The sequence below is a fragment of the Coprinopsis cinerea genome (genome assembly GCF_000182895.1).
Source record: "Coprinopsis cinerea okayama7#130 chromosome 7 map unlocalized cont3.7, whole genome shotgun sequence".
NCBI lineage: Eukaryota > Fungi > Basidiomycota > Agaricomycetes > Agaricales > Psathyrellaceae > Coprinopsis > Coprinopsis cinerea.
Genome location: NW_003307538.1, coordinates 2,252,965 through 2,268,271, shown reverse-complemented (window position 1 = coordinate 2,268,271; position 15,307 = coordinate 2,252,965). Strand labels below are relative to the sequence as shown.

The 15,307-nt window shown below is 52.1% G+C and overlaps 7 protein-coding genes across 7 annotated transcripts; 4 read left to right on the top strand and 3 right to left on the bottom strand.

Annotated features, from left to right (window-relative positions):
* Positions 1 to 200: 200 nt before the first annotated feature.
* On the top strand, positions 201 to 2,226 carry CC1G_05754 (endopeptidase; the record flags this gene model as incomplete). Its single annotated transcript, XM_001831631.2, has 8 exons — positions 201 to 457; positions 612 to 1,091; positions 1,147 to 1,202; positions 1,262 to 1,348; positions 1,404 to 1,577; positions 1,635 to 1,807; positions 1,867 to 2,097; positions 2,134 to 2,226. The coding sequence occupies 8 exons, from the start codon at positions 201 to 203 to the stop codon at positions 2,224 to 2,226; spliced, it is 1,551 nt and encodes a 516-aa protein (XP_001831683.2).
* Positions 2,227 to 2,501: 275 nt separating this feature from the next.
* CC1G_05753 (histone III) lies at positions 2,502 to 2,914 on the bottom strand (the record flags this gene model as incomplete). Its single annotated transcript, XM_001831630.2, has 2 exons — positions 2,502 to 2,821; positions 2,887 to 2,914. 2 exons carry the CDS (start codon positions 2,912 to 2,914, stop codon positions 2,502 to 2,504), a joined length of 348 nt encoding a protein of 115 aa, XP_001831682.2.
* Positions 2,915 to 3,085: 171 nt separating this feature from the next.
* CC1G_05752 (hypothetical protein) lies at positions 3,086 to 4,282 on the bottom strand (the record flags this gene model as incomplete). The annotated part of the gene is made up of 5 exons (XM_001831629.2): positions 3,086 to 3,575; positions 3,637 to 3,738; positions 3,794 to 4,137; positions 4,192 to 4,221; positions 4,271 to 4,282. 5 exons carry the CDS (start codon positions 4,280 to 4,282, stop codon positions 3,086 to 3,088), a joined length of 978 nt encoding a protein of 325 aa, XP_001831681.2.
* Positions 4,283 to 4,797: 515 nt separating this feature from the next.
* CC1G_05751 (makorin-2) lies at positions 4,798 to 7,370 on the top strand (the record flags this gene model as incomplete). Its single annotated transcript, XM_001831628.2, has 6 exons — positions 4,798 to 4,827; positions 4,878 to 4,905; positions 4,965 to 5,129; positions 5,190 to 5,820; positions 5,872 to 6,142; positions 6,193 to 7,370. 6 exons carry the CDS (start codon positions 4,798 to 4,800, stop codon positions 7,234 to 7,236), a joined length of 2,169 nt encoding a protein of 722 aa, XP_001831680.2. The 3' UTR covers positions 7,237 to 7,370.
* Positions 7,371 to 10,697: 3,327 nt separating this feature from the next.
* CC1G_05750 (hypothetical protein) lies at positions 10,698 to 12,356 on the bottom strand (the record flags this gene model as incomplete). Its single annotated transcript, XM_001831627.2, has 7 exons — positions 10,698 to 10,900; positions 10,964 to 11,327; positions 11,387 to 11,488; positions 11,539 to 11,591; positions 11,648 to 11,916; positions 11,977 to 12,141; positions 12,336 to 12,356. The coding sequence occupies 7 exons, from the start codon at positions 12,354 to 12,356 to the stop codon at positions 10,771 to 10,773; spliced, it is 1,104 nt and encodes a 367-aa protein (XP_001831679.2). The 3' UTR covers positions 10,698 to 10,770.
* A 309-nt stretch (positions 12,357 to 12,665) lies between these two features.
* Positions 12,666 to 12,973, top strand: CC1G_05749 (hypothetical protein; the record flags this gene model as incomplete). The annotated part of the gene is made up of 2 exons (XM_001831626.2): positions 12,666 to 12,832; positions 12,889 to 12,973. The coding sequence occupies 2 exons, from the start codon at positions 12,666 to 12,668 to the stop codon at positions 12,971 to 12,973; spliced, it is 252 nt and encodes an 83-aa protein (XP_001831678.2).
* A 1,236-nt stretch (positions 12,974 to 14,209) lies between these two features.
* On the top strand, positions 14,210 to 14,572 carry CC1G_14887 (hypothetical protein; the record flags this gene model as incomplete). Its single annotated transcript, XM_002910864.1, has 2 exons — positions 14,210 to 14,274; positions 14,353 to 14,572. 2 exons carry the CDS (start codon positions 14,210 to 14,212, stop codon positions 14,570 to 14,572), a joined length of 285 nt encoding a protein of 94 aa, XP_002910910.1.
* Between the last annotated feature and the right edge of the window lie 735 nt (positions 14,573 to 15,307).

The window sequence follows — 15,307 nt, the reverse complement described above, 5'->3', positions numbered from 1 at the left end:
TTCTTAGCCCCTTTCCCAATGGTAGTTTCATCTCTCAAACCTTTATTATACTCGATGGAACATGTTCCAGCTAACTCCCTTCAGTTTCATCCCTTCAAGTTTCTTTGCCGTTGGTATTGACTTTCTTCTTCCTTCGCTTGATTGTGCAAGGTAGCGGGTAGATCCCATTAGATCCCATTAAACTTTTCGATACTCGCGCCATGGTACCCTCTGCTCGATGTATCACTCCTGTTCTTGCAACTCTCCTTCTGCTGTCTGGGATATCCTTGTGCGATGCCGCTGCTTCTGCGATGCGAAACCGGGGACCTGCTGGACAGACTATGACCTTGGCGAAGCGTATTCCTGCAATCCGGACAGTTGACGAATGGGGTGAATGGGCGAAGAGCGAAAGGTTGGCCTTGGAGGCCAAGTACGGGGACCAGCCCAAGACACGCAAAAGGAGTACTGGGACGAACTAGTGGGTGACCCTTTCTCGTATCCTTTGGGCGTCCTCGCTGACGGCGACTACATTAGTATTGTTAATCAGAATGGCGACTCGAGGTATGCTCGGTGTTTCCTTCCCAAGTCGGGAATCGTGAATAATGGCTCATGCTGTTTGTGACTTCTTCCAGCTACTTTGGCTCGCTTGCCATAGGCACTCCGCCTGTTTCGTACAACGTTATCTTGGATACTGGCTCAGCGTCTGTACCACTCTCGTCGTTTCACGTCGCGTTGAGACTCACCCCGTTGCTCAGTGATCTATGGGTCGCCGGGAGCAACTGTACCACCGGCTGTACGGACGTCGCAACATTCAACCCCTCCTCCTCCTCAACCTTCCAAAACGAATCATCCGCTTTCACCATCACCTACGGTTCCGGTCAGGCCGCTGGTTTTCTCGGCCAAGACATCGTCCAGATGGCTGGGTTCCAAGTTTCCAACCAGGTCTTTGCGGTGTGTGAGCAAGTCTCGGATGGGCTCCTCCAAAGTCCAGTCTCGGGTCTGTTGGGACTTGCATTTGAGACGATTGCGTCCTCCAGGGCGATGCCGTTTTGGGAGTCTCTGGTTACGGAAGGAGCTTGGGATGAGCCGCTTATGGCGTTCCATTTGACGAGGTGAGCGATGCTGGTCATTTCGAGCCTTGCGAATTGGAACTGACCAGTTCGATAGATATTTGAATGTAACGAATGTACAGGCTCTCGAACCTGGAGGGTCGTTCTCAATGGGTAAGTCTATTACATGCGCCTCTGCGATTTGGACGAGCCCTGATGGCACGGCGGTGTAGGATTCGCCAACACGAGTTTGTATACCGGCGACATCGACTATGTCGACTTGCCGACCGAAGGAACATATTGGATCTTGCCTATCACAGGTTGGCCCCGATTTCCCGTGGTTGATAGCCAATTTTTTAACTCCCTTGGATGCAGGTATTACTATCCAGAATAATTCGATCACACCGCCAACGGGGCAACAGTCCTACGCTGCTATCGATACCGGTACCACCCTCATCGGCGGGCCTGAAAGTTACATCTCCCAGATCTTCGACCAAATCCCCGGCTCTGCGCCTGGCACTGGTAGTTTCGAGAACTACTACACCTATCGTAAGTTGACCTTGTCCATTCTCCCTTCGATGAACTATTGATTTACTTGACCCATAGCTTGCGACACGGACGTGACTGTCGAGATGTCCTTTGGAGGAAGCCAAAGCTGGACCATAAATCCTGCCGATTTCCGACTGACGAGGCTAACCCGAGATAGCTGCCTTGGTGCATTCTTCACGGTTACGACGCGCGGTGCGGCGCCCTCGTGGATCGTCGGCGATACGTTCCTTGTGAGTCTACTGCTGCCTCTATCCCGAGATTTACGCGGTCTAATTACCTGAACTTGTAGAAAAACGTTTACTCGGTCTTTCGGTACTCGCCCCCGTCGGTGGGTTTCGCCCAACTCTCCAGCCAGGCGTTAGCTGTAAACGGGAATACGGATATCCCCGTCCCTACGCCTACTGTGGGATCCAGCCCCGCCTCCGTGTCCGCTACTGGTTTGGTACCAGGGCTCAGCAGCGCTGCTTCTGCTCGAACTGGACACGGATGCGATGCAGTGTTGCTAGCTCTCCTCCCGCTGGTCCTTTCGTGTTGTTCTTACTTTACACTCTTGTAGGGGGCTAACCATGGTGTCGATGTGGATTACGGTGCTCAGAATCGATACATTTATGACGTGATTTCGATTCGTAGGGGAATGTTGTACAATTAAAGAAACCTCCGTCCGCTTTTACATTCCTGCGATGAGCCTCCTATAGCCCGCGTCTTCACCCATCATCACGTCCTCACCCCTAACCTGCCTCACAAACTTCATATCGCGGACCATTATGGTCACCCTCTTCGCGTGGAACGTTGCAATCTGAACATCGTTGAACAAGTTGATTAAATATGCTTCAGAGGCCTCTTGTAAGGCATGGATTGCGTCCGGCTGGAACCGGCAGTCGCTCTTCAAATGGAAATGGATGAGTGTTAAACTGGTCGCGAGGATCAGTTGGATTGGGAAATGCAACGTACCATGATATCGTGAGCGATCTCCCGGACGAGACGCTCGAAGGGGAGCTTCAGGAGAAGTAACTCCCCTCCGGCCTGGTACTTTCGGATTTCTCGGATAGCTGCCGCTCCTCGTGCAGGTGGCTTCAAGTTGCCATGTGACGATGGGCCACGGGAGGACGAGGCCCATGCATTCGAATTGAATGCATGGTGCTTAGTCGAGTAATGCAGGTTAGTAGCCACTTTGCGTGCAGTTTGTTTTCCGCTATTGTTGGTTCTTGGATTGTCGAGGAAGGTTCTGTAGTCGGGCTTTTTGACTGGTTGAAGCAGATCTCGTCAATGGGTGTGCTATTCATTGGATCTGAGAGACTATGCCACTTACCACCGTACAACGTTTTGGTGCGAGCCATAGTTGAGTGCTACTAACGATTGCGAGTGGATTGCTGCTTTAGCAGGTAAGGTAGGAGGGCTGTTTGAGTTTGCACTCTAGAAAGAAGCCGTGCTTAAAAGAGTGGGCAGAAATCTTCATATGTGTGTTGCGTAGTAACAACAGACCGGTGGTTGACGTAGCAAAACCTAAGCTATGACTCTCTGCCTTTCGTGGAAGGTTTCCAGCCAGTCCACATTACATATCGCTTGTTTTGAAGCAAATCTCCTCCGACATGCCAGATCTTCCAACCTGGGATGTCGAGCCAAGAAAGGAGAAACTCGCGAAGGACCTCTTCAGAACGGAGTTCAGATAATACGAGGACTGTGGTGCGATCGGGGATGGTGACGTGGTCGATCGTGCTTAGGAGCGGTGGAATTAGCGACGGGTGGTAGATGCAGTCGACGACCAGGATGAGATCCACAGGGGGGTCGTTGGAGAATAATTTCGCTCGTTGCGCTGGTGTGGATGAGTGTAGGGCGATCCAATCGAGTGGTTCTGCTGAGATGTTGGGCCTAGAAGTATCCGATGGAAAGTTCTTGTTGATATTCTTTTGGATCAACGGAACGAGGGCTTCGATGTCGGTGACGGTGTACTTTGCGACCAGAGGAGATAACAAGATTGACAGAATTCCCGTCCCAGATCTCATGAACGGTGCGCCTAGTCAGTCGACGGAGAGAATAATTAAGGTATCTGAGGACATACCCGAGCTCGAGAACGTGACATTCTTTCAGTCTTTCATAGTTGAAAAGACTTTGCTCCGATGGAAAGCGATGTCGTTGGAGAACATATCTGGCAAAGTCAATACTTGTCGGGGTTGGGATCAGTCTAATGGCGAGGACAGAGAATCTTTCCTGCTCACCTGGCTTTCCACACTACGCTTCCGGTATCACCCTTGCGTGAACGCAGGGACGTGATATCCTGCAATAATTCGATCTCGACCTTCTCTGGGCCTTTATTCTGGGCAGACGTAGCTGTTGGTCGGGTCCGCCGACGTCTCTGTTTAGACTTTGGAGCTTCACACTCGACATTCATTGCGCTGGGCCATTCGGTCGATGTAGGCTCTTTCGGCGGGTCCTCTGGGAGCAGTTCTAGTGCGATCTCGAGAACATCCTTGGTGGAGTCGATGTATCCAAGTCCACGGTAACGATTACCGTCCTCTGGAGAGGCATGCACGCCCTGTAGGTCTGTGTATATGAGGAAGATCTATTGTCGAATGTGAAAGTTCAAGTAAGCGGCTGGCCAAATAAACCTTCGAACATCAGCATGTTCTTGCCTCTTCGTCGCCATCTGAAATAGGTTCAGAATTATCCGGTAAGCGGATTGGACCAAGGTTGACTTGCGTAGTCATGGTTGAATACGTGAAGAGGCTATCGTGTATGCAGGGGAAAGTCCTTTGCAAGTTTCTCAATCGGCACGGTGAGCCCGCAGATGCCGATGATGCCATGACTTCACGGAGACTTGCCACGGCCCTGCCCTGGCTCTCACCATTCACCAACATATCTGAGGGACTATATATAAGAGGACAACCCTTTAGAGTATAATAACAGTACCAGTGCGTGAAAGACTGGTAATTTTCCGAGCACGAGATCATGATCCACGGTGCGGGCGTCTAACTGCCTCCATTGTATCCGAGATCAATCCATCACGTGTGTGGGGTGGTTCCAAGTCATCGGGTGAGGCTGCCTCTCTCAGCTTGATTTAAGACTTCGATGTCTACCCAGATTGCCAATTCCTCGACAGTGAAAGAACGACCAAGGACTCATAAGCCTAGAGGTATCTGCAGATATTACACGACCCCTCGAGGTTGTTTCGCTGGAGACAAGTGCAAGTTTCTCCACGGAGATGAATCAGAGCAGGGCGACAATGGACCAGCAGGCAAAGGACCAGAATCGAGTGGGGTAGGGGTAAATGTCATTAGACCTCTGTTGACTCCATACGATCAGGCGAAGACATGTCGATATTTTGCCAATGGTACGTGGTTTTATTCTGTATACCTTCATTTGACCAAGGAATGACCAGTGACTTTCTAGGTTTCTGTAAACGCGGAGATAACTGCTGGTTCAAGCACGTCCTTGGGCCGTCGGACAAGTCGAAAGGGAAAGGGAAGGAGAGGGAGTCTGCCGATGCAGACTCAGATGGGGAGCAATACCTCTGCTCGATTTGCTTCGAGACTCCAGTGACGTTTGGACTTCTTGGTGAGTAGCGATCTCTAATCTTGTGTTACCTCAGACTAATAGACACTGCTCCCCGTCAAGCCGGATGCAACCACGTATTCTGCATCACCTGCATCAAGCAGTGGCGAGACCCAGCGGCGAAGTCAGTCGACGTTGTAACATCCGGCAACACCAAGAAATGCCCAATGTGCCGCACGCCGTCGCATTTCATTACGCCTTGCTCGACCTTTATCAACCACGGGGCACCGGAGAAGGAACTTGTGGTTCAAAACTACAAAGACAGCATGTCTCGGGTCCCGTGCAAGTATTTCCAGCAAAGCAAATCCAAGCCGGAGCGAATGTGTCCCTTCGGCAAAGATTGCTTCTACAAGCACGAGAACGACGATGGCACGCCGTATGTCTTCACTGAAGGTGCTGACGTTTGGCTGAGGAAATGGGCGAGAAGGAACTCTCCGAGGAGGCCCAGGCTCTTTGACTTTGACGACGATGACGATGGTGAAGGGTTTGCAGAGTTTTTTCCATTCTCTCTCTCTCTCAATTCAATCCCTCTATTCGACCTTATTCCTTCCATGATGACGGGAAGACCCCAGCCTCGCATCGTTCCTTTCGGGGCCGCTAGGGGAAACCCGAGTCGCGCACCTGGTGGGGGAATCGCAGACAGGCCTCCAGAGGACGTTGAAGTGACTCTTGGCGGGATGGACGCTAACAATCGGTGCGTGTTCATGCATGCTACAAGCCTTGTAATCTAAGTAAAGATGAGCAGAAATGATGACACGGTGTCGCTCCAGGACCTGGAAAGGACTGTAGACGCACTGGGCGACGCATTTCAACGAAGCACCTCCCTGGCCCAGTTGGCTGCTGAGCTTCGTGCTCTCCGTGACCAGGCCGCTAGGCTTGTCGCTTCCAATGGGTTGACAGCAAATCCGTCCACCAATGATGCAAATCCGACGCCTGGTGCTCAAGGGGAAGGAAACCGACGACGGAACCGGGTTGCAGAAACGGAGACCGAGGCAGTGGAGCGCTTGGGGATTCTCGTATGTGACTATTTTTGTCTCTGGGAGTTTTCTGACCACCCGTTTCATAGGCTGAACAAATGTTGACCTCTGTCAATGTCCTCAGGACGGGCCTTGTCCCAGGGACTGTTACAACGGGCGAAGATCGCGCGGGCACACCTCCTCCGCTTGAAGCCGTGGAAGATGATGCCAGTGCGGATGAGGATATGCCCGATCTCCAAGAAGTGTCCAGTTCCAGCGACGATGATGCGTACAGCGATATATCGTCAGGAGAAGACTACGAATCTGAGTCAGATGGGGATGATATCATCAGGGAACTGCTTAGAGATGTTATTGGGGAGGGAGGCTTGGGAAATCGTTCAAGTCGGTTGACGGATGAGGAGGGTGAAAATAGAACGTCACGAGGGTTGCCCATGCTGGGCATTGTAGGGCGATCGAACTCAGCGAACGAGAACGACAACGATAGCATGCCTGATCTCGAGCCCATAACATCTGACTCAGAGGATGACGATGCTCACTCACCACCCAGGAGAACGAGCGAACGCTCAAGGGATGTGGGCGAGTCAACGTCGACTGCATCGCCTGCTTCGGGGCCGATCTCGCAAGAGCCTTCATTACCCAGCGTGGTACCTCCTTTCGTGACGGATGGACGGGGTAGGGTTGTTTGGACGAGTGAATCGAGCCAGAACGTGCCTGAGCAGCGGCGCCGTGGAGGAGCGTCTACTCGAGCTCCACCTGGAGTGACGGACAATTCTCCGTCACCGCAGACCAACACGACATCGAATCAAGATGCTACGACCAGTGTTACGGTACCACCCACCACACCGTCCCTGGCCACAGAGGCCAGTTCGCAGTCCGGCAAAACAATCCAACCAGGTGTAAATCCGTCCGAGGCACGGATTGCGACCGCTGGAGGATTCACAACGGACGGTAGGGGGCGCGTTATCGGCACCGCAGAAACACGTTCGGGACAGGCAGGTCCTTCGGATGCTCCAGAAGGGCAGTCTCAAGATGTAGTCGACCAACATGCCCGCGTGGCTAGTGCCGTTCCGGCGTCACCGTCTTCTCACTCATCCGTTTTGGGTCGGATGATCAACGCATTCTTTGGTTCTTGAATCTTGAGAAATGGCGACGGCAAGAATGACCAGTCACCTGCCCTCAATAGGTTACATGACAGTTGGTGTACAGTATTTATCCAATACCGGCCTATGTATTATTCAATTATGTCGCGCATGTTATGCAAATACTTCAATGAGAACCTTTCTGTTCGAGTTTCTGTCCGGATGGAACCAGGGGACTCGGACGGGGACAGGCACCACTTGGTTGTTGCAAAAACTTGTCATTGATCCGTGACTTGTATCCGGTAGTGCCTCTGTCCATCTTGACCATCGCCTGCCAGTGACACTGCCATGCCGGGGAACCCTGGGTCTTCTGGACCAGCAATGTCCGACAGGACTTGCATGTCCAAGCGGAAGGCTTCTCCACTCCCATGGGTCACAGGTGGATCCGGGAAAAATACCTTCTTCGGCGATGCGAATGATAAAGTGTGGAGCTTAAGAACGCAGAAATTACAATTGGGGGGGGGGGGGGGGGGTGCTGGGAGTGCCTGACAGGAAACGGTAGCCCCCACCTGGATGGGAATAATAAATTGTGTTTCCTAGTCAGTCGTATCACGGATAAGATTAATGAGGGGCGCACTTGATATGTAATTTTCGGGCAAGGCCAATACGGCAGCAGGGGGACAGTGCTCGTGCCGTGAGACAGACGGCCAGCTCGATGACCTTGGCCCCACCGAACTCGCGCGAGCGGTTCCCTTCTCGCCCAATTTCCCTCGGTGGAAGACCCGTAGAGGTAGAGGGGGTCCCGTTACTAGTAGAAGGTCCCAGGGAGTGTCACAAGGTGAGGAGTCTCTGTGGTCCTGCTTGTTTGCCTTTGACAACAGATATGTCACCGATGGAAACCCATACAAAGAGGTCGTGATACCCCGAAAAAAGCTCCAATCCTCGGCCGAGTCAAGATTAGAACGGAGACCACATACCAATAAGCAGAGGCCTTTCGAAGCACCCAACCAGTCTATCTTTTTCTTCCCCCGCCATATTCTTCGCCTGCCAAATCACCCCATTCCCTTTCCTTCATTCGCCGATGCGAACCATGTCCTACGCTGCTGGTTACTACGCAGTCGCTGGTGGCTCACGGCTTCATTCGACTCCGTAGCCGTTCCTGCTTGTCGCACAACTTGTCGTTGCGATGCGTCGAGACGATCTTGTCGTCGACATGACCAGAACACGACGGGGACCACGTCCAAGCCACCAACTGCCAACCGATGCCAGCTCGGTCTGACAATCGTGAGCTCGTTCGTCATTTCTTCCTTCCTGTGCGTTATCTCGTTGTGACCGACGCCGGCATTTTGTCCGTGCACTGGTGGTCGGTGAAAGTGGGATACGCATGGGAATGGAGGTGGGCGAACCAGTCTCGATGTGCTCACCCCGAGCTCCTCGTGCTTCCTATCGCGATACGATACCGCCTCCTCTTAGCCACTCCTTCCAATCCTGTGTCGTCGAGCGGAGTTGGAGGCGGGGCCACCTCAAGCATGCCCGCCTAGGCGTTTGGGCCGTTGCGTCCCATACTCCACCGTGTCCTGTAGCCGGTGATTCGCGAGGATGTAGGTCGTTTTAGGTCCCCTCACCGTCCCTATCGAAGCATCCGCCAGCAGCCAGATTATCTAGAAAGTTGCCAGTACAAGCCATCGTTGGGTTCGACGAGTCCCAGGTCTGAGGCCACCGTAGTTCACGGCACCCATCACAATGCATGGAGCACTGAAGACCCTGGGTAGGACAATGCCAGGCAGGTCATCATAGTTTGGCCGACAGCTTCTGTTGCTGAGCGCTGATCGCCTAACAGGATAAGAGGGGCGTCGAGACACATATCAGGCATCCCTGGGCTATATCCCTGCTTGCAGTGGTACGTTGGCCTGAGGAGGGATCTGCTGGATCTGCCCTGTCAGCCATCGTTGCGAATGTGGCCAACGCCATTCCCCGTCTGAAGGTCCTCTTCGGTTAAGGCCATAGTCAAGTTGTCGGTGTAACCCTGCGCCGTCGCTGCCAAGGGCGTTGGTGGTATATCGTGTCGGCTGTGTATGCCGCCTTGCTGCGTACTGACCGGTCCTTTCTTCGAGCACAGGCTCGATTCGTCGTGCCAGCGGTTGTGCCAGGCCACAGCCGGCAGCGTCGACTGTGCTCGCAGTTGGCTTCGAGCGGGGAGGTATATCAAGGAGGTATGGTCTTGTTTTCCTGATCCTATTCAAAATGTTGAACGGTCCAATTCAAGACATGCAAGAATGTTATTGGGAGCCACTCACCGGGGAAAAGGCGCTAGGCTGCGATGTTGGGCCAAACCTAACTCCTCAAGGATTCGCCTTCAGTCCTGTAGCCGCATTGTCTTCGTATCGTCTCTATAGGATATGGATATGGAGTGGGTTAGGAAATAATGTTAGGAGGCGTTTGCGCAGTACGTTTCACCTTCACTTCTACTTCCCATCATTGCCTCTGATTGTGGAATGCGACGATCGTTGTTCGAAAATTTCTGGGTCTAGATCATCACGAGCAACGACGCTGTAGCACGAGTTGATGGGATTTCATTATGGGGGATATGGTAGGAATCTTGTTTCTTTCTTCTTATCGAATTGAACTGCAATTGGCTGTGTTGGCACGAGAATCTGTTGAACGTCCCCCTGCAAAGTCTCAATCAAAACGTGTGGACAAACCCAAACGTGCGGTCCGCAACGCACCGACAATTGTCGGAGCTTTGGACGGTACATGGTCGCACAGCCAAGTGGCAAAAAGGCACGTCGATGCTTCTACCGTCTGTCCCTGGTGCACGGGCTGCGAGGTCTTATGTGTACGTCGTTGACTATGAAGATGTCTACAAGGGCGACGAAATCAACAACTGTCCAAGTTTTCCCGGGCGACGACGGTTCAGAGACAGCAGACGGCTCACTTGTTAGTCTCTGACTTGCTGGTTCATGTCTCACCTGTCCAAGGGCATGCACAGTGACAGAGCCCACCAAAGAGGCCGTATCAACCCACCCGAAAAGGTAGTCGATCATCCTGGATATTCCCAACTAGTTACAAAGCCCAAGTGATTGGAAAACGACGAAAGCCAGCTCTAGACGCAGCAGTCTCCTTCAAAATTTAATCATGCATACATCCACCATCGACGCAGTTGGCCTTCTGAGCCGCGAATGCGAATGCGATGCGGTGGAGTGGGGGTTTGCAATTGCCGAATAGCGCGACCAGCAAGTAGCCTGATTCCTGTCTCCGGAAAGCGTATGTCACGAACCCTGGTCTTGTAGTCGACAAGTCGACAACTTTGCTCTCGTTCGTGCTTCGGTCTTTAGATAATAGACTTCATTGGAGGCGACACTACTAAGGGGGACTTTAATTGTGCGTCCGTCGTTCCGGTTACAAGCCAATAATTCAATCGTATTTTTGGCGCCGAGATCAGTGTTGATACTTCCCACTTAATAATCAAGTCGAGTTTACCTTGGGCTGAGACGGACAGTCGTTGCTGATTGAGTGTCTATGTCAACAATGCTGATTATGAGCGGCGATTATGATACATCGAATAATCCATTGGATACTGGGCGGGAACTACGAAGTAGGGATGGACGCCGGGTCGATGGCGAAGGTTCTCCTCAGCCTGTGCCAGAAATCAGGGCCGTATGCATAGTACGCAACACCAAACGCAGCCCCTCCCAGATGCGCCCAGTGATCGAACATTCTTCACGGAAAAAGGCGGGTCAGTTCCCTAACACCGTACGAACGTAAGGATATATCAACTCACCTCCATCCTCTCAGAATACCGATCATATCAAATAGAACGAGACCTGAAACAGCGGTTTGGATATTGATGGGATACGAGGGTGGGATGAACAAGGCGACTTGAGAGTCAGGGAAGGCGAGTGCAGTCATAGTAAGTGTTGCCCACACGGCACCAGAAGCACCAAGGCTGGGCAAGATGCGCGGCACTTCTTTAGCGGCAGTATTCGCTGCAGCCGATGACGCGGTTTTAGTAGTCGCTGCAACTGCTGCAGCCCAAGTATCAGGTTTCGACGTTGCTCTTCCAGTCGCCGTGAGCTGAGCGACCATCCGTGGGTACAGGAACTTGACAGAGGCAACGTGTGAGACGAGGCCGGAGAATAATCCAGCTACAAACATCAGCCAGTGAGCGTCGAGGTGAAGGAAGGCTGCGTTGATCATGACCTACCTGAGATGAAGAACGCCAGGAAGTGGAAAGCGCCGGTGGATTCTAGCATGGGTGGCTGGGACTTCTCTTGTTCTCGCATCAAGTAATAATACGCGGCGGAACCTAAGAGCCCGTCAAACCAGAATCAACCGAACAGATTACTGCAATCGTACCGAAGCTCTCGAGAGCAAGACAGTTAAACAGTAAGTGAAGGAAGCTCTGGTGACTATAAAAGGTGTCAGAGGCACCATCCACAATCAATAGTCGCAAGAAGGGACTAACCTGAACATGCTAGTCAGAAGGGTGTAAGAGAGGCCCGAGAGAGGATTGTGCATAAATCGCACGTTCATTGCGGGCCTCCATTTACGAATCTTCCAAGCAAGGTAGACACCTGCATTAAGGAGACATATTTTCCAGCAAAGTCGTTTGCCCTCTGATGCGTCCGCATATGGTTGAAGCACAGAGACGAAGGCGAGGCCCACCCAGGGTCTAATCAAGGCTGGCATATCTTGGAGTTTGGAATTGATGCTTTGAAACCATTCTCGCAGGTACTGAGCGAGACAGAAAGCTATGAGTAAAATCCATTTCACTGTGAAGAACGCGAGACTCACACGAATGAGGTCAGCGTTCTGGGCTCGTTTCAAATCCGTGCTCTTTATTGACTGGAACGTCCATACGGAGGACATATCCATCAACCTCTTTTTCCAGTATTCCGTCTCAATATTGGTTCTCGACGCTGCATAGCAGAAGACTAATAGAGACCCAACGCCTGCGAACTGAAAACATAATACCCAATCAGAGGAAGGCCAAATGAAACGCGTCGACATAGCACGTACCAAAATTTGATTTCTAATGCCTGGTCTTCCCACTTTCTCAGAGAAGGTTTCCACAGGGCGTGACCTCTTCAAGGCATCTCGAAACGATCTAGGTGGTTCTGTGGCCGGTTTGTCGCGCAGAGACCTGCTCGCACGCAGCGAATACCGCTGGACATTGCTCTGGAAGAACGACCGGGAACCGAAGGGAACTTTGGGAGAATATTTCCAGGTATGCAGGCCCGCTTGGCACCGTAGTTGGGAAAGGAACATTGATCTTGGTGGCCTTGAGAAGTCCCTAAAGCATTGGTCGCTAGACTTTGCAAGTACTGTCGTTGTCGTCGGCGGCTACAAACGCGGTGACGTTGGGCATTCCGACTCATTGGTGGCAGTGAAGGGTCTGGCACAGCTTTGGCTGACTAAGCGCTCGCGCTCGCGAGGTTTCGATGGCGTCCGGGATAGTTGTCGCGAACCACGATCAACGCGCCATGAACGTACCCACGAACGCGACCCAGGCCAAAGAGCGCCTCTATTCTCAACTAGCAGCAAGCCTAGGCAGAATGTCTCGAGCGATCAGCCAAACCGCCGACCTTTGCGAGCAATTGCAGGTCGATCTCCATGCGATGAGGGTGTTTGCTGGGTTGGATGCGGCGAAGTGCGTATTCTATGCTGTCGTCGCTGGAGACTTGGGGGCTCATTATATACCAAAAGGCTTATGACTGTCGCTGCCTCGCTCAACCCGGAGGATGAAGAGGAGGCTGAAGGAGCCGAGGGTGGAGAAAAATCCACGGCTTAGCCCCAGGATCACCCAACGCCGCCAGTCTTTTGCAAACTCGCGTACAGATGGCAACGATTGGGCTCCGGGATCTGCTTCAGACATCATCAAGGGTGGATGACCCTGAGTATCGTGATCAGCTTCTCCACCAATGGCGCGCCATGTCTAATAATAAGCACAAGTGTAATGTTGCAATCCAAAGGGCGACAGAAAGCAGTAGAGGAGGTCGTGGTCTGCGGTAAGCGCCTTCCCGCCGCGCTGACTAGACAGCGTCATTTTGATTGTTTAGATATTGTAGACAAACGCTCTCATCGAGCCACTGCCGCGGACTCTGGTCTCGTTAGGTGGCTGCTTCAAATCTTATATATGTCTCCGTCTCTGGGTGACTGCCGAAGGGCCGAGCGTTAGTTCCCTCGAACTCTATTGTGGGCAAAGAGTCCTTCCTTCCGGATGGGTGTTTCTAAGGAGTAGAAGGTCGACGGTGGCGACAAGTCGGTACGAATCATAATCTGCTGGAAAGCTAATGTGAGACTCGACGATCCGGTGCGTGGAATGGAGAATCGATCGGGAGCGTGGACGGGGGTTGTTCAATTCCACCCGATAACGCCCCTACTCCCTCTTAGACGTGGTCGGGCACGGGCGTCTGCGCTAAAGCAAGTACTTCGGCTATTCAACTCGTATTTTTGTTCCACAATGCGATGCATTGAAAGTGGTCGAGGACAAGACTATCTCGCCTGGGTATCCACGACGTAGTAGCAGGAATGGCCGATATTGCCGTGCTATGATTAAACCTCAAGGTTCAGATGAGTGGAGGTACCGACGCTGCGAGTAGTATGAATACGGGCTTCAGACTGTAGTAACTTGAATCTCGAGCAACTTCTCGAAGGTGTCTGTGGTCAATGCACCCGTAAAACGGGACCTTCGCGAGCACGGTCCTGATTCAATCCGAACAGGCGCCAAACAGAACCGTAACAAAAACCAAAAATCCCCGCACCTGAAAGTCGATCATAGGCGAATGAAAAAGCGAATTGATCGTGTTCCTACGGTCCTACACCTCCACAACGAACAAAAGGGGCGCGATCCTACAATTGTCCTTTCAATTGTTACTGACGTCTCAGCTTGAGCCTTGAATGCGCCTCGCTGGCCGAGAGGGAGCGTCGAAAAACTGGTGCATAGACCCTTGGAAAAAGGTATAAAAAGCCATCCCCAGCGCAGAGTGATTCCCCACTGTTCACAGTACCAAATCACACATCAGCAATGGACTCCTTCACCACCATCAACATCCCCACCAACTTCGAGACTGGCGGCGGCGGCGGCAACGTGTAAGACGACTAGCCGACGCACATAGCCGCTACACCAAAAGGCAGCATGACTGAAGAGCTTATAAGTTATCTCTTCAGCCACCGTCGGGTATATGAGCGTTGTGGGAACCGCTGTAAGCCACCGGTCTTACACCCTTCCACCCCCCGAAAAACTCCCCCTCCCGGCCTCGTCCCAATCCGTCAATCCCGGGAGGTAAATCGTCAGACAGTCATCGTCATCGTTAGTGAAGGACATGGGTCACCCATGGCTCACTCAGGTCTGACCCTCACCCATACCCACCAAAACCCATACCCATGAGTGTGGGTGTGGGTTTCCGTGGGTTTATGTGGGTGTGGGTGTGGGTCTGAAACCCATGGGTTTTGGAAGCATGGGTAGAGTGGAATTGTGAGTGATTGGAGTACAAATAGATATTGGACATAAATATTTAACTTAATAGAGTAGATAGCATTAATACAAGAGCAATTGAGGTCAAAATAGTTGCATACAGAAGCATTTTTCCCATTGGCACTTGAGACTCCAGTAACCCGTGGGTCAGGTGGGTTAGGTGTGGGTGCCGCAGATAGGGATGGTCAAGGGGTTTTAAAACCCCCGGGGTAGAGGCCAAGGGTAGAGCGGGGGTAGGGGTAAGGGTAGGTCTCCGGCTACCCTTGGCCAAACCCCTACCCCCGGTCGGTTTTGATAAAAATCAATCAAAACCCATTTATTTCAGCATCTATGTATATTTTCTACTAAATAACTGCTGTATGCGCAATAAAACACATAAAAATATACATATAGACAACTGTAAGTAATTGTTAGTGCCAAAATGATTAAAACCCTTGGTCAAAACCCCCAGGGTTGGGGGTAAGGGTACTACCCCTACCCCTCAGTCAGGGGTAGGGGTTTTGGGGGGTGGGGGTAAGGGTAGGTGTCCGGCTACCCGGGGGTTACCCCTGTCCTTCCCTAGCCGCAGAAGTGACCCACACCCACAGCCCACCTGACCCATACCCACCAACCCACAGGGTCAGCCCAACCCATGTCCTTCACTAGTCA